At 38.4% G+C, this 17996-nt stretch overlaps 1 protein-coding gene across 1 annotated transcript in view; it reads left to right on the forward strand.

Moving 5' to 3' along the window:
• Positions 1-17996, forward strand: part of ANKRD44 (ankyrin repeat domain 44) — a 319078-nt gene that overhangs the window by 196167 nt on the left and 104915 nt on the right. The window contains exons 7-9 of the mRNA XM_060016372.1: positions 750-892; positions 1917-2129; positions 9419-9497. Coding sequence (XP_059872355.1) covers positions 750-892; positions 1917-2129; positions 9419-9497 — 435 coding nt within the window. The remainder of the gene's footprint in view (positions 1-749; positions 893-1916; positions 2130-9418; positions 9498-17996) is intronic.

The following is a 17996-nucleotide window of genomic DNA, read 5'->3' on the forward strand; positions in this document are numbered from 1 at the left end:
CATCTTCTACCCTTCAGTTATCAACAATGTTTAGAGCAGTGATCTAAGCATTGTTCTAAGCATTGTTCTAAGCATCGAACAATCTTTAGTCAGGAAATAAAGGTCAGATACATTTATTGTTGTATATGTAGCAAGATAGAGAACAAAGGAAGATATTCTAGAAAATATGCCAACAGGAGTTGAAACTAGAAGGGTGTTCAGTTTAGCCAGCAACTCATGAGAACTTGAAGTTGAACCATATGAAGTTGCCATTTTTGTGGGCCCAGAAAAGGGTCAAACAGCAGCAGTTGCATATGATTTAACAATAATCTGGAGTTGTTCTGATTAATTGATCTTTTTTTCTTTCATTAGTTTTTCCAAACCAAATTGTCATTGTTAGACTTTTCAGTGAAGAATGGCAATTGGTTTCAAAAGCATTGCTTTCATTTGACGTGAAGTTTTTTTTAGTCTCTGGTTCTGACATATTGGCAGGACCTCCACATTATTTATTTGTAAACAGGCATCGATCTCCTTAAAGAGAAGCCTCACATGTGAATCATCTTCTTTCTTCCCACAGCACTTACATGATGCCTGACACATAGTACGTACTCCCTAAATATTTTTTGGATATTTGCCATGAAGCAGCTTTTTATAAACAGCTTAGCAAGATGCTGGCGGCAATAAAAGCTGGTGGTGATAATTCAGGTGGAATGAATTGTCAAATTGTCCTATAAAGGTTAACGATGTTTTCTGCTGCTTTGTTTCTACAGGCCACCTGGACGTTGTGGCTTTGCTCGTTAACCACGGCGCGGAAGTGACGTGTAAGGATAAGAAGGGCTACACGCCCCTGCATGCCGCGGCCTCCAATGGGCAGATCAGCGTTGTCAAGCATCTCCTGAATCTGGGGGTGGAGGTGAGCTATGATTCAGGCATCACCCCATGGTGCATTTGTGGGTTTTCTGTTGTTCGGAAATTAAATCCTGTGTCTTTGTGGGTTTTCTGAAATTAAATCCTGTTTGCATTTTAATTCAAGAGGGAAAAAAAAAACAACCCTCATTTCTTACCATCCTGTCTTTTTTGAGTTTACATGGGCAACTGATGAAGGGCAATGGGGCATATGCTAAGTCGTAGAAAGCCAGAAACAGACTAACTTTCTGTATCAACATAGAGAAATATTTTAACATCTGGGATACATATCCACCAGTCATTTTTAAAAGACTGGCGAGGTTTCATCATCCCACCTTTAGAACCTAGCCTTCTAAATCGTGGCTTCCAAGCAGAAATGAATGACAAACATGCTGAGCTGGAGAAGTAGACCTCACCCCCTTCTTCTTAGGTAGCAGGGTGGGAGCAGTAGTGAGGCTGTCCCGGAGGAAAGGAAAAGCGAGCTGCGATAGTGAGATGGTGATAACAGCAGTCAGGGCAGGTCTGGGAGAGCAAGAGGGAGCTGGGAGCTAAATGACCAGGGCAGCTCCACAGCCCAGCCACCAGAATGTGGCCTCTTGAGGTGTCAGCAGAGCGGGTTCTGAGTTCAGGCCCCCCAGCAGCTCCCTGAGCACCTCCCACCCTTTCCTCTTCTGTTCGCTGTTGAGATCCGGGCTCGTTTCTTGCTCCCCCGATTCAGTTCTCCTCTGGCGTTTTGAGGCAGCTTTGCCTCTCCCTTTTTGTCCCTTCCCTAGCTGAAAGATATCTTGCCACAAGTGGAAACCTCTCACTCTTCCTCCCAGCTCACTTATTGTCACTTTCACGTTTTGCTGAGCTTTACCTCTGCGTGAGAAGCCTTCCCAGGATGACCACGCTGGGGCAAGAGTAAGCTCTGAATGATCACACTGACAGATGGGTATTTCTTTTCTCCAGCACGGCCGGTAGGCTTTTGGTGGGAAATGGAGTAAATTGGCTTCAGTGCTTTTAATCGCCCATGTTGGACTCATTTGCAGATTGATGAAATCAACGTGTATGGAAACACGGCCCTCCACCTGGCCTGCTACAACGGGCAGGATGCTGTAGTCAACGAGCTGACCGACTACGGTGCTAATGTGAACCAGCCCAATACCAGCGGGTTCACCCCGTTGCATTTTGCTGCTGCCTCCACACACGGTGCTTTGTGTCTTGAACTATTAGTAAACAACGGGGCGGATGTTAACATTCAGGTATGACTCTCTCTCAGTCTCCCTCTCTCAGTGTGAAGTACCTTTGCGTTGAGCCTCTGTTTGAGCAAACTCACCTGCTGTAAATTACAATTAGTGAATTGTAACTCTAAGGGTCCTGATTCTTGCGGACTTACCCTATATTGTCGTGATGTGGAAACTTCTGCAGCAGTGGTGGTACCAGTGGATGACACTGAGGTTCTAGCCACGTGCCCTCGGTAGCTTAGTGAATATATGGGAGCAAATACTGGGTCTCAGGGATGTGGACTTGGCCGAGATTCTAATACTGAGGTGAATGTTGAGCTGATGGGGCAGAGATGCTGAGCATGAAAAGGAAGCCTAACCTAACGATCTCAGGTCTGTTTCCAACCCGCAAAGCCCTCCAAGGAGTTTCTCAAATGGTTTCCTGGAGTAAACCCCAGATAGTGACTTCAAGTATATGATATTAATCTGGTTTTAATGGTAATTCCTTTACTCAGCAACCTTACTGAGGACTACCTAGTGCCCTCTGTTTGGTACTGGGTGTATACTCCAAGGTGCCCTCAAGGGACTTACAATATGGCAAGGAGATGATGTACTCAGATAATCATGGGACAAGAGAGAGTGTCATGAGTGGCGTGAGAAATTAATAAAGTGCTGCAGATTATAAGAAGTAAGTATTGACTTGCTTTTTGCTTGGGCATCAAAACTAGAGATTGCTTCTGAGCTGAAGATTGACATCAGTTGAGATGAGGAGGGATAGAGAGAATTTGAGAGAGGACATTCCAGATCCATAGAATGGCAAGCAAAGGAGTTGAGAGGTCTCGACAGGTAAACTTTAGGTAACCAGTCTGCTCACTGTAACAGATAACCAAGAGGAACTTTTGCAGGTAGCCTTCATGATCCAGGTTACATCACTTGGATGCATTTAGATTGTAGCACAATATCCTGATTTATACCAAGTGACCTTGTTCGCATCCTCAGCTTCCCTTTTATGTAACAAAACAAAACAACAAAAAAGACAAAAACAAAAACCTTAACATAAAATTGAAAGGGGAGCAACTTGGAAATTTTTCTGCAATATACATATAAGCAAGGAGTTAACATATTTAATATGTAAGAGCTCGTAAAAATCAATAAGAAAAAGTATGATAGTCTACTAGAAAATATGGGCAAATGCAGATCACAAGAGAGAGAATACAATATCCATTAAACTTATGAAAAGATATTCAGTATTACTAGTCATTAGAGAAATGCAAACTAATACGTTTATAATACTAATACATTAATATTTGCCTTTAAAATTGGCAAGTATCAAAAAGACTAGCAATGCCCAGTGTAATCAATGAAAAATTAAAATGCAATAAGTAAATATGATCCAGTTTTATAATTTCAAAAAGTATGTGTCTATGTATGTGCATAGAAAGAGAAAAATATCTGGAATCTACATCAGTATCCTAGCAACAGTTATCACTCCAGCGAGGCAAAATTATGATTTGGATTTTTAGTTGCTTTTCAATATATTTGTTTTAATCTTCTTATTGTGATGCCAGAAGTATGTGTTACTTTTATATCCAAAAGAAAAAGAAAAGCTATTTTCATTTTTATTAAAAAAAAATTTCAGATATAGTGGACCTAGGGAGGGGACAAGTAGAAGATAACTGGAAGTCAATGAAATGGGTCTGGATAAGAGGTAATGAGGACAGGGGGATGGGGACAGCCAACGGAGGGAGAGGCTTTGCAGAAAGGAAATCTCTGGGATTTCGTTGGACAAGAGATGGAGGAGATAAAGATGAGTATAAGAATTGAAATCTGGGCTTCCCTGGTGGCACAGTGGTTGAGAGTCCGCCTGCTGATGCAGGGGACATGGGTTCGTGCCCCGGTCCGGGAAGATCCCACATGCAGCGGAGCGGCTGGGCCCATGAGCCATGGCCGCTGAGCCTGTGCGTCCGGAGCCTGTGCTCCGCAACGGGAGAGGCCACAACAGTGAGAGGCCCGCGTACCGCAAAAAAAAAAAAGCAAAAAAAAACAAACAAAAAAAAAAAACGAGTTAGGGAAGATAGGAAGGAAACGAAGGGGATGGAGTGTCTTCATGAAGGTAGAAAGCAGGCAGAAATGAAAAAGTAAACTAGCTGAAGAGAATTTCAGAGTTCCAGATCTTGTAAGGGGACCCCATCCAAGGTCCTACGTGGAGGTAGGATGAAGGTCTTTAGGGGCAACAAAGCAACCGAGGTGGGGAAAGAGCCAACATGTGGGGTTAGAGTCTAAGAGGAGGGTGGTAGAGGACAGGAGGCAAACAGGTGGCTTAACCGTCAGTGTCTCCAAGACTTGTGACACTTCTCTTGCCATCCTAATGTCTGAGGGACATCCTGTGGATCCTCTAAAGGAAGGAACATTATTGAAGTTAGATAAAGTATCTCTATTTACCAACCTTAATTAATTCACGGGGTTATCTGATGCTTTCCATTTCCTCTGTAAAACATGCCAACTGATGCTTTCAGTGTGCCCGATACTGAGGTTAGAAGGCCACTTTCTGGCATACCTACCTACTTCTCCCAGGTAACTGACTAGCAGCCAGTTCAGATCGGATAAGAGGCTTCAACTAGGTATGGTGCCTTGGTTTATGGCAGCCTTCTCTTCTCCCCCACAAAATGGACATGGAAAGCATAGCTACTTAATTTTAATAGTTAATTTTTTCCTGTAGACTGCTAGTCATCAATAGAGTATAAGAAGCACCATTAAAAAAAAGTCTGAGACTTGGGTTTACATATTACCTAATCTGTGTAAATGGGATTTTGAATCCAATCTAGGCTTCTCCCTCAGTCTCCCCATCTACTCTAGCTGCATCCTAATTCTCTTGAATCTTTATGAGTTAACTCTGGATGCATGGATCATCTAACATTTCCGTGGAGCCATTCGGTCTGACTGGAGGTTGTTATCTCTCTGCACCACATTGCCCTTGGATTTTGAAAGTGTTTGTAGATTGCAAGACAATTTGTATTTGTTTAGATTTTCCAAAGTTAGAAGAAAATAGCAGATTGAAATGTAGCCAATACCTACTCACGTGTTCACTTTGTTTTCCTCTGTCCTCACAAAACACAGAAAGTGACATCTTCATGAGAAATTGCAAGATGATGGAGAGGGGAGGAAGGTTATGTGTCCTGCATGCATTTTACAGTCCCTCATTTTGCTTAGATTGACCATGGCCCTGTCCTTGATTTCGAATATTGTGATATCACAAAGTTTAATTATTATAAAATAATAGAGACACAATACTTAATACAATAATCTGTTGAAAGTTTACTCTTTTTTTGCAAATAGGAAGAGCATGAGGAAATATGAAATAATTTCCCTTCTCCATCAGAGACCACGTTGTAATTTTTGTAGCATCTCAAGGCTCTTTTTGGAAGCACTCAAACTAAGCATTAAAGAAGACAGTAAACACGTGGCCATGCTGGATATGACTTAGAAAGATAGACTCAGAAATTACCATTGCCTACCTAACATTCCGCCTGCCTGTGGTCTCAGTTCTTTTCTGTGCACGGGCCCTTTAGATCACTTAACCCTAAGAGACTGGAACTGAAGCCCATCACACATTTACTGAAGTGGACCAGCTCCCTTCTTTGTATGTACCAGGACCAAGTTATATTCTATAATTGCATTGCAGAGGTTGAAGATGAAACTGGAATAGGCAAGAGTAAGCAGTAATAGCGACATGGCCCTTGGATCTTAAGAGAGGAAATGAGGAAAGGAGGGGGGTGAATGTCTGAGCCAACCACGTGCCATCTCCAGCCTTTAGAAGCATTAAAAAAATTAGACTGTATATGGCTTTTTGCACACCAGGGTATTAGATTGCTTTTCCATTGAATTAGGAAGCCCTTTGGGGTTTCTGGCTATATTTATTTTATAGAGACTTTATTGCCCTCCACCAGAGCCACTGAGCTTTGTGGCGCCAGGGGGCACCGTGCCACAGAGAACACAGTGCCTTCACCTTCCTGGGGAGTAACTGTGTATTTAAGTTTAGAGAAGGTTTATGGGAGGAGGAGGAAAGAAAGCATTAGAAGTGGAAGAAAAGAATGAATGGATTTCTGAGAATGGAAACGCTTCATTAATTCAAGGATTAATCTTCCTTGGATGATGGTGAATTCTGCCCTGAAAGAATACTAATATTTGTCATAAAATATTCTTCGTCCTCACTGGTTTTCTTTCATGACTATGGCTGAACCGTAAGTCAATAGGAGAGCTATTAAGCAAGTTCTCAAGGTCACAAAATTTTCCAAGCCCTGAATCTGCTCTGGGAGAATGCACCTAGAAATTGGGAGGAGGCTAGAAATGATGAAGTTCTTCTAAAAGCAAAGCTTTGAATAAGTGGGAGAACTGATCATTTCTTCTCCTTTGAGCATTCAGGGAATGTTTGGTATCTGAAGTTCTAGGGCCAGCAGCAGCAATGGCAAGTTCCCCGCCACCCGACCCCACCCCCATGTGAAAAATTTCTCAGGCAGACAATGAAACTCAGTAGGATCCTCAGTCTCAACCTGAATATTCTGAGTTCTAACTTGTAAAGGCTAAATAAAAAGTACTAGTCTTTTGACCTTCATTGGTTTTCAATGGCTTTTTGAAATGAGTTCCCTTTACACCTATACCATATAAACAAAGCTGCCCAAAAATGACTGCTATGATACCCTTAATGCTTCCTGTCCCCAATTCCCGACCTCCTGCCACCCGTATCCCAGTGAGAAAAAAAAAAGTCAGCTAAGGTCTGTCTTCAGTGACATGTGAACTCAGGCAAAGATCTGCAAGGGTAGATCTGAAGCAGGCATCACCATTGACCATATTGCCATCCTTTTCATTTAACCTAACTTTGGTCATGTCTGTTTGTCCCTTTACCAAAAGCACAAGCACTCCAAGGGAGGAAAAGGGTATGGTGTTTACTGTCCTTGAAATGGGACCAGCTTTGTAAACTATATACTGTAGAAACTGGTGACGTCTGCTTTGGCTCTCTGGCTGCAATTTAGTTAGTGACCACCAGGTTGGTGGTTACTCCTAGCCTTTAAGCTCTTTTCTAGGCATGGAAAAGTGCTTGGTTAAATATTTATAAAGATATTATCTAAATGCTGAAATATTTACAGCTTTATATATATTTAACTAAATGCTAGTAAGTTATGTTTTCATCTTAAATTTAAGAGAAAATACTGGAGCAAAATTTAAAGAAATAGCACCATCTAGGGACAAATGAATGTCAGCTCTGCAATTTCTGTTTTCTCTCTCCTTAAGAGCCTTGGGCTGTCATCACTTTTTTGTTGGAGGGAGTATGTCTTAACTCCTTATTCCTAAGTGGTTCCCAGACTTTTTAGTCTTTTGAATTGTCTGCATTTATCCCAGCTAAGACCCAGGCCCTGGAATCAGAAAGCTTTTAGGAGCTCTTCTCCATCATGTCTTATGATTGGTGATGGCATCATATCCTCATTTTCTTGACTAATTCTCCTTTTCCCTAAAGACGTAATTTCAGTAAAGCTTCAAGCTTACTTCCATCTTCCTTTCCTTTCTCAATCTTTTCTAATTCAGGTTATAATCATACAAGATTAAGATGGAGAAAAAATCCTATTTTTTTCTCCATCAGCCTGAGAACCTTTCACTATAATGATTATTTACTTCACTCAACATGCAGTTACCACTCTGACTAACTCTTCCCTTGGCACAGATTGTGCATAGTTCCTTTCTTAAGTCTAAGGAATAGACTTATAGGATATAATAAATATTCTTCTGTTAAACCTTGCGGTTTCATAAGCCATTCCAGTGGCTCCTAAACTTTAATGTGCTGTGAAAGTTAGAAATGAAATCAATTCTGATTCAGTTTAGATCCGGGTCAGGGCACAGAATTCACATCTCTAACAAGAATCCTGGGTGATTCAGATGCAGGAGTCTGTGGTTCACTCTGAGAAATATTTAAGTGATTATTTGTTTTCCATTGTAGAGTTTTTGAAAGAATCATTTTAAAGCACACGTATTTGAATTTCATCACAAAAATGAACTTGTGTTTTTGAAATCTCATATTTTAACCTCAGGCTTAGGGAAACGTTTCTTCTGAGACTTAGAAAAAGAATAGTTCCATAAATTTCTTTCTTTTCTTTTCTTTTTTAAATAATATCTGAATGAAAGAATACATAATATAGTCTCTCAGTTGGGGATACTTTGGGTCTAAAATAACAGTAATATTTTTGTTTGGATATCACTATTTTTAGAAGAAATTCTGTAAATGATTATTTCTTAATCAAACGTGTAGGACTTTGGTATTTGGTGTAATGATGACTAATGTATGGATTCTGTACATTTTTCATCTTTTGGCTTAATCTGTGAGAGAGAATGCCATCATTTATATCTTGAATAATAAAGAGATGTATAAATTCAGCACATATTTCCAGATAATCATTAACATGGCAATTTACATATCTTAATCCTATGATTTCTAATGAGTTAAGTGAAGCAAATGTTTCTCTTTTGGAATAATCGAAAGTGGTGTTTCTCTGTGGAATTAGAATGTGGAGAATGGTGGAGGATTTCAGGTCAATTTTGAGAGTTGCAGTGATTTATAGCAATTTAGTCGTCTTCAGGTCAAACAGGGCCAAACAAGTTAATACATCATTTGTCTTTTTTTCATGTACTATAGACAAAAGGTGAAAAAAACACTGTAATAAACCATACATATACTATCCATTATACTGTATAATGGAAAAGAATATGAAAAATAGTATATACTATATATGTATAACTGAGTCACTTTGCTATACACTAGAAACTAACGCAACATTGTAAATTAACTATACTTCAATTTTTTTTAAAAGTTGAAAAAGAAAACTCCTTGAAGGAAACCTTCACCAGTAGATCACAGGAGATGAAAAAATGTTTTGGATGATTTCCTCAGTTTAAACCAGGGTAGTTTAAAAATTGTCCGTGTAACTAAAAATTTCCCATTTCTTCTCTAGAATAATTTCCACGTCTCGAAGCTTCTTTAAAATGTGATGTTATAGATAAATAACAGGACCTACTGTATAGCACAGGGAACTATATTCAGTATTTTGCAATAACCTATAATGGAAATGAATCTGAAAAAGAATATATATATGTATAATTGAATCACTTTGCTGAATACCTGAAACTAACACAACATTGTAAATACTTCAATAAAAAAAATGTGAAGTTAGGCAATAACTTGCGATATCACATACACTTTATTGAGCATTGCTGGCAATGTCCATAGGAATGTTTCAGATTGATGTCACTGGCCCATTGTTTCTCTCTCTCTCATTTTTTAGAGTAAAGATGGTAAAAGTCCTCTGCACATGACAGCTGTCCATGGAAGGTTCACACGGTCACAAACCCTCATTCAGAATGGTATGTGAGATTCTTCTGCAGTGTCATTACTGGAACAGTCTCCTGATGTGACTGAGTTTGGTTGTCCGTCATTTGAATGTGAAATATGATGCTCCGCTTTAGAGTTTATTAAGCTTGGATTTATACTGTCCTTTGATGAACTTTGCTAAAAGCTCTTAGACACGTCATCACCAATTCACTTAAGAGTGAGCACATAAAAAAATAAATAAATAAAGAAGAGTGAGGACGTAGAGCCACTAAGTTTCACAGTCAATTCCCAGTCAGTCAAAGAACATGTGAGTTTTGAAACTGGAAATGATCTACTTATACAGGCTCAAGATCCTGCATTTTTCACTCTGAAACTAATAAAAATAAGTATCAGACATTTTCTAGCAGCAAATCTGAATTATTTAAAAATTTTTGAATTCGCCATAGTTCCATAAGTTAAAACTCGTTAAGCTACTTGGGCAAAAGGTAAGAAAAATGAGTGACTCAGAGGAAAAACGGGTACGTACATGATATAAAGGATCATAAAATCACAGGCTTGATAGAGACCTTGGAAAATCACATAATCTAGTAATTTCCCAGGCTTACAATAAAGGTGTGTTTGAACCATTGGGTTGTCTCTGCAACCAAAGTACTAGGGAGTGTCACTTCACAGCATGGTTCACGTTACTATTAGAGGGTCATGGCCAGAATCTGTGAGTGGATTGACTCTGACAACGCAACTTCTATTCTTTTAGCAAATCTTAAAGACAATTTTAAAAAAACAGGTTTAGTTCAGATTTTATGCTGACATTCCAGGTGAATCCAGCAGTTCCTAAACTATCTTTAGTTGACCCACATTTCTAGTTCTCAAAATTCTGGCATTAGTCAGTTTTTTTAGACCTATCTTTTTCTCATCTGTAAGAATACTGGATGACGTACACTTGAATTGTCAGTGGTACTAAGTTATGTCTTAGGCACTGAAGTCGTAAAACTAAAAAGTCATTTGACATTTGGATGGAAGACCAGCCAGGGAAATTATGCTGAGGAAGCAAAATACCTGCAGCAAAGCACAGGAAATTGATAAGCATTTCAGTGAAACTGTAGAAGAAATCGCAACAAATTTCCAGTGAGCAAATGCAGGTAAATGAAAATGAACTGCACAACACCCATTAATTCTAGTTTGAAATATGTGATATGCCTTTGTCATTTACTTTATTGAAAGGTCACTTTAATTGTTTTGTTTTGCTTGAAGTAAAGGGGAGGTGGGGAGGGACCCTAGCATCTCTCCTCTGCACGCTTTCCTCATCCTACTGTATTTCTCAACTGTTTTTCAGAAACAGTGTCCACTGCCTTAAAACTAAACAAAACTAGGGAGTTATTTGGTATCCATTTTTAAAAATTTAATGTGCACATCATCACCAGGGCTTAGCTCTGTGGCATTAAAAAGCATTGTTCCCTGTTAGAATAATTTCAAGCACTAATGACCAGATCAGAGAAAGAGCAGTTTTTCACCTTGTAAGCACTGCCTTCCTACAGGTCCATCCCCGCGGGCCAGACCTGTGTCATGCTAGTGTGCTTACAACAGTCTTGGGGGTGCTGCTGGCTGCTTTGACCTCTCTAAAAACCATCCCTGTGGACTTGAAGACTTCCATGCCCTCTCTGGACATTCTTGCTAGACTCTTGAGTTGGGACGACCCCTGAAAGAGACCTGATGTCTTGTCCTCTGTGATCAAGGAGCTGGTCTCAGAGCCTATCTCATTCTTGGCTGGCCTGGCATCTTGCTTGTGGGTTGAGTGGGATCCTGGGTCCTATAATGCTGAGGATATAGTGGCTATAATACATAACTTACGTATAATGATAAAGCTAACATTGGTTGAGGGTTCTTCACATTGTGCCAGGCACTTGGCTAAGCACGCCACATAAATCCTTCCAACCACCCCATGAGAAAGAGGTGCTATTATTATCTCCATTTCCAAGATAGGGAAACTGAGGCAGAGAGGTTGTCACTTCTGCTGGGATACATGGCATGTATGTTGAGGAACAGAGATTAGAACCCAGGAAGTCTAACGCTGGAGACTGAACTCTCAACCACTCTTCTCTGTATGAACAATGACAGGTTAAAATGGTTTTTAACTTGAATTCTATTTACTCTAAGAGTCGCTTGCATTTGGCAGTTATTTATCCCTGTAAAAGGATGATTTGGCATTCTCTTCTCTCAGCCGACAGTTCTTTGCATTCATTGCAGATGTGAGAACTGCGAGTTCTTCCATTTGACTTTTTTAAAAAAATGCCCTGGGGCTTCCCTAGTGGTGCAGTGGTTGAGAGTCCGCCTGCCGATGCGGGGGACACGGGTTCGTGCCCCGTTCCGGGAGGATCCCACATGCCGCGGAGCGGCTGAGCCCGTGAGCCATGGCCGCTGAGCCTGCACGTCCGGAGCCTGTGCTCCGCAACAGGAGAGGCCACAACAGTGAGAGGCCCGCGTACGGGGGAGGCGGGGGGGAATGCCCTTAGGGACAAGAATAGGAAGCTCTTTTCTTTCCTCCTGTTTGTTGGTTTCTTTCTGGGAAAAGCCCAGAGGCTCACACCCCCAGGGCCTGGTGTCTGTCCTCCAGAGTGGGTAACCACACAACAGGACCTGGAATGCCCGTCCCCCATGGGGACATCACTTGGCTCTTAAGACCTGCTTAGGAACATTCTTGATGTTTATTTATTTGTTTTGTTAAATGGCTTTGATGTTTGGACTTTGTGCAGTATTTCTCTGCTTCTCTGACTGATCTCTAGTCAGGGTTATTAATTCTTCATAATAACTTTTTTTTTCAGAAGCATTCAGCTTTGGTAAGGTGATCGTTTAAGACAAAAACCCAAAAGACTCTTTTCTTTTTTAAGTTAATAAGCAAAGACTACCTCTGCGGTTCAATCACGTTGTTTGTTGTCTGAAGCTGTGTTGTAAGAGCCAGAGAGGGAAAGAAGTAAACGAAAACACAATCTGATATCAGAAGGCATTTGATCTGGCCTTTTGCACAGGCAGCTGCCTCAGATGCTGTACAGCAGGTTACAAAAGTTCAAAATGATGTTTTTATTTTCACAGAAGCTTTAAAAATAAAAGTTTGAGAAGGAAGAGTGAAGTGATAGGATGATTCATTGTGAGGTTTTTGACCTTTGGGCTCACAGACTTTCTGAGGCAACTTAATAAGATAACTATTCTTGTTTGTGCAATGAAAAACTAATTTCAGATGAATGCCTAGATAATGCTACATAAATCATCCCTTCTGACGTGCTCTGCGTATGTCTAAACTCATGATATTTATTTTCCTCACTAATAATCAATGATCGATAACATTTAACTTGCAACCTTCAAATGAATAGTAAAGATATTTAATTTGCTAAAAAAAAAGATAACTAATAAGGACCTGCTGTATAGCACAGGTTGCTGTATTACATTACTCTGTAATGGCTTATATGAGAAAAGAATCTAAAATAAAGAGTAGGTATATGTATATGTAGAACTGATTCATTTTGCTGTACACCTGAAACTAACACAATATAGTAAATCAACTATACTCCAATAAAATTTTTAAAAAAGATATGTAATTTGCATTCCAAGCAAATGAAAATGGAAAGGCTTCAGGAGTGACTATAAGATAGAAATTCATTCATCTAGAGGTCCTACTTTAATATAAAACATATTTCTAAATAACAAATATTCTCTTTTATTTTTCTCCTAAGTTATGATGTTTTCTAGAAGTATATCTTAAATGACCAAGATAATTACCCATATTTTTACAGTTTTAAATTGACTTATGAAATGACAGTAACAACAGGAAACTTTATCAGCTCAGACCCTCTATCGTTTCCAGTATTTTTCACTCTTCTCTTTTCCTATCCAACTTTTGGCATATTTGAGGCTGGTAAACATGGAGCCCCTACTCTTGCCTGGGAAGGACATGAGCAATGTAGTGTTTGAAAGACTTCTTTGAAGTCTGGGGATCTGTCTCCCACAGTTCCCCGCATCAGCTCCGTGGGTGGACCTTTCAGGCTGACCACTGTGGGCAGCTCTCACATGAATACATGTACCCTGGATTGCTCTGAGGTATCCATGGAGACCAGGTGGCTGCCTTTCCCCAAGGCATAAAAATGATCTAAATTAGATACTTCTAAATTTAGATTACTGTGAACTAGTTCTTGAGTCCCTAGAAGTTTTTAATAATTAATTTTATTTTAATTTTTCTTGATTATAAAATTAGTACATGCTCACTGTAGAATAAAATTATTAAAGAGATTCCCCCATGACCCCCATCAATGTGTCTCTGTAACCCCACCCCAAGAATTTCTATTGACAGTTTGGTGAAACTTCCAGATTTTTCTGTATTTAAGAATGTATATATAAAGATACATAATTATTACTTTTACAGAAATGATTGTAGTCCATTTATTTGAACAACTGATTTTAAAAATCACTACTGTGCCACAGACACAAAGATATGAGGAAAGATCAGCATTTGTATTCAAGTGGCCATTTATATTTCTCTGTCACAAAGTTAAAAAGGGATTACCTTTTTGTAAACAGCTATTAAGTTGCAAACTCCAAATGTGCACATTTATTGGCAGCAGCTAAACTCTACCTGCCAAAGTCTTGGCTGCAGAGTGAAGCATCTTAAATCCTGTGTAAACATATGTACTAATTGGAGTTTGGTTTTTTTTCTTAACATCTTCCCCTTCTACAAAGCTCACACATATTTGTAATTATTTCACTTTTTAGGAGAGATTCTCGTTCATTAACTCTGTTGTGCCAGCACACCTGGCTAGAAAATATATTGTTTGTTGGAAATAAATCTTAGGGAGTTGGTGGTCATAGTTAGGATTCATTAGAATGAAGGACCATACAGATATTATCGTGAAGATGTTATAATGGTCATATTATAAGAAATAGTGTCTTGGCCTGGAAGTTAATGCTTTTTCCTCAGATCTGAAAAGACTCTCAATGGCTTCCTTTTGGTACTCAAGTATACCTCTGATGGGTGTGCAAATGGGCAGAGCCTTTCTCAAAAGCAATTTGCCAGTGTCCATCAAGAGCCTTAAAAACATTCATACTTGTGATCTAGTAGTTCTACTTGTAAAAATATTGCTGAAGGAGATCGTCTGAAATGGTGGATAAAGATTATGTATAATTATGTTCGTTCCTGTGTTTTTCCTAATGGCAAAATTTGGGCATAGCCTAAATGCCTAGTAATTGGGGACTTGTTGAGTGAATTCTCTAAATACTGATATCATGTAGTCATTTACAGTTGTGTTAATGAAACTAATTAATGACGTGGGAAGTGTTTGTGATATAATATTAAGGGGGAGATGGGGATACAAAACTCTTTCTACCCTATGATCTCAACCATGGGAAATGTCTTCACACACAAATGCACACACACATACAAACAACTGGAAGAATATATCCAGAGTATTAATACTGATTATCTCGGATAATCAGTGAATTTATAGATGACTTCTGTTTTCTTCTTTGTATTTTACTGCATCTTCTAAATTTTCTACAGTGAGAAAATTACTTTCTCAGTAATAAATATTATTTAAAGTAAATGCTTAATATCTTTTTAGATTGATCTAAGCCATTTATGTAATATTTGCATTTCTCAGGATTTTGTATTTCTTATTCTGGAATATATAAATGTGTATGTGTAGTTTAGATATATAAACTAAACATTATAGTATTAGTATCTTAAAATTATGTATTTTAGTTTTAAAATATCAGCTTACTTTAGTCCAATATAATTGATGATGGGAGTAAAGCTTAAGATTTGACCTATTCTAAAGTACCTGATATCTAAGAGCATGAGCTGACAATTCAATAACTTAACTAGGTTCCATAATGATGCAGAGATTTGTTTATGAACAGGATAGTCAGGAAATAAAACCTTAGAATAATTTATATTCAGTGCCCCAATATCCTAGGTGCTTTCTTTTATTAAAAGCATAAGTGCGTGTGGGCTTACATAAGCAAGAGTACACACTATGTGATTTTTCTCCTTGGTGTGCTTCCCTGTCCTTTACTCCCTCCCCTTTTCCTACTTTCTTCAGGCCCTTCCTTTTTGACTGGGATGTAATTCATAAACTATAAAAGTCACCATTTTAAAGTGTACAGTTCAGTGGGTTTCAGTATTTTCACAAGGCTTTACAACCATCACCATTATGTAATTCCAGAACATTTTCATCACACCCCTTCAAAATCTTTATCCCAGTTAGCAGTCACTCCCCATTCCTCCCTCTCCTTGATTTCTCCTTATTTCATGATTTTCAAGGACTCTTAAACTACTTGGAAGCTTACCCAATTATCACTAATGCATGTAGCAAATATTTTCACATATGTCAGTTTCCTTATTGCTAGGATGTGGGGAAAGCCTTTTTAACTACAATGCAAAATCTAAATACAATAAAAGACATAAATTACGAAAAAGAATTTTTTTCAGGGTAGAACACCAAAGACAAATGAAAATCTAGGCCAAAAATATTTGCAACATGTATTACTGATAAATGGGCAATCTCCCAAATATTTTAAGAACCTTTAAAAATTAAGGAATAAAAGATCTCTCTCTCTCTCTCTCTCTCTCACACACACACACACACACACATACACACACACACACACACACATACTCTTAGAAAAATGGGCAGAAGTCATGAAAATATGGTTCATAGAAAAAGGTAAACAAATGGCCCTTTAATATATTAAAAGATTCTCAACTTCCTTAACAAGAGAAATGAAGACTACAGTGAGATACCAGTTCTCACTCATTACGTGGTGTATATTCAAAAGCTTGACGAGGCTGGGGAGGAGAAAAGGCACTCTCATACATTGCTTGTGTGAGTGCAAAATTGCACAGCGCCTAAAGAGGGAAACATGGCAAAATCTAACAAAACCACATACTCATTTCTGTAACCTAGAAATCCCCTTTCTAGGAATTTATTCTGAAGATAGACCCAACAAGTACAAAACACTTGCAGAATGAGGTTATTCACTACAACATTCCTGATATTAGTGAAATGATTTTTACCACCTAAATGCTCATCCCTACCCGACTGGTGTACTTAACTAATACATCCATGCAATGAAAAATAATTAAGCTGTACAACAATGAGGAAGAGTTCCAAGAAGGGATCTCTAGGAGTGAATTCGAGGGTATGTTGTTAAGTGAAAAACAACAAAAAAAAGCATGGTATAAAAGATTCTATTGTGCTTGTTTTTGCAAAGAGAAACACAGAAAGCATAAACCAAAACTAAAGAAAGTGATTAATTACTATAGGAAGTGGTTGAGGGTGAAGTGAAAGGGATAGAAATGAGAGTGGGACTTTTTAAAAGTGTAGAATTTTTGACTTTTGACACGTGTGTTACATATTAATAAAATAAAATTAAATCAAAGCTGGTAAACATTTTGAAAACAAAATCCAATGAACCTGTGTATCAAATTGATAATATAAGCACACAGAATAAAGCATTCAGATAACTTTTGAACGAAGTACTTGCTGTATATGCTAAAATCATTATAGGAAACTTTGTTGGGAAATAGAGTATTTGCACAGTCTGAAGTATCACCCACAAATTCCTTGTTAATTACAAAAGGGGAAAAGACATTTGTACAGTGGAGAGTGCTGGCCGGCATCTCTTGTATGTCTTATTCTGGAAGACATAAATGTGTATGTATAGTTCAGATATACAAACTAAACATTATAGTATCAGTAGCTTAAAATTATGTATTTTAGTTTTAAAATATCAGCTTACTGATATTTTCTTACTGATAATCAAGCCTTTTTTTTTTTATTGTGGTACAAAAAATTTACCATTTAAACTACGTTTAAGTGGCACTGGTAAATACGTTCACGTTGTTGTGCAGCCATCACCACTACCCACCTCCAGAACTTACTTTTTCATGTTCCCAAACTGACACTCTGTACCTATTGCAAGTAATCAAAAGTTGCATCACCCAGTAATGGAAAAACTTGACCTTATGTGTGTGCTGTGGAGATGTGATGGGAAGTGCAATTCAACTCTGGGGTATTCTTGCCAAAATGTTTAGCCTGAATCTAGTAATGAGGAAATAATCGGACAATTCCAGAATGCAGTATATGACTCCTGGCATGGTCTCCAGAAATATCAATGACATGGGAGATAAATATATAAATACATAAAAGGCAGGAGGATTGTTTTAGATGAAAGGAAACTAAAGAGACATGACAACCAAATGCTATCAGAATCTTTGATTGGATCCTGGATTTAAAAAAAAACAATTATAAAGCACATTTGGGGGAATAATTGGAGAAATTGGAATATGCACTTATATTATGTAAAATTATGGTATCAGTGTTATATTTCTTGGATATGATGATGAAATTATGGTTATGCGGGAGACTGTCTTTGTTCTTAGGGGTGAAATGTCATGATGTCTGACTTATTTCTAAATGGTTCTTCAAATGAATGAATAGACTACTTATCTTTCATATTATATATTATATATAACTTTTCATATATAT

Source organism: Delphinus delphis, chromosome 7, assembly GCF_949987515.2.
Source record: "Delphinus delphis chromosome 7, mDelDel1.2, whole genome shotgun sequence".
NCBI classification, from domain to species: Eukaryota; Metazoa; Chordata; class Mammalia; order Artiodactyla; family Delphinidae; genus Delphinus; species Delphinus delphis.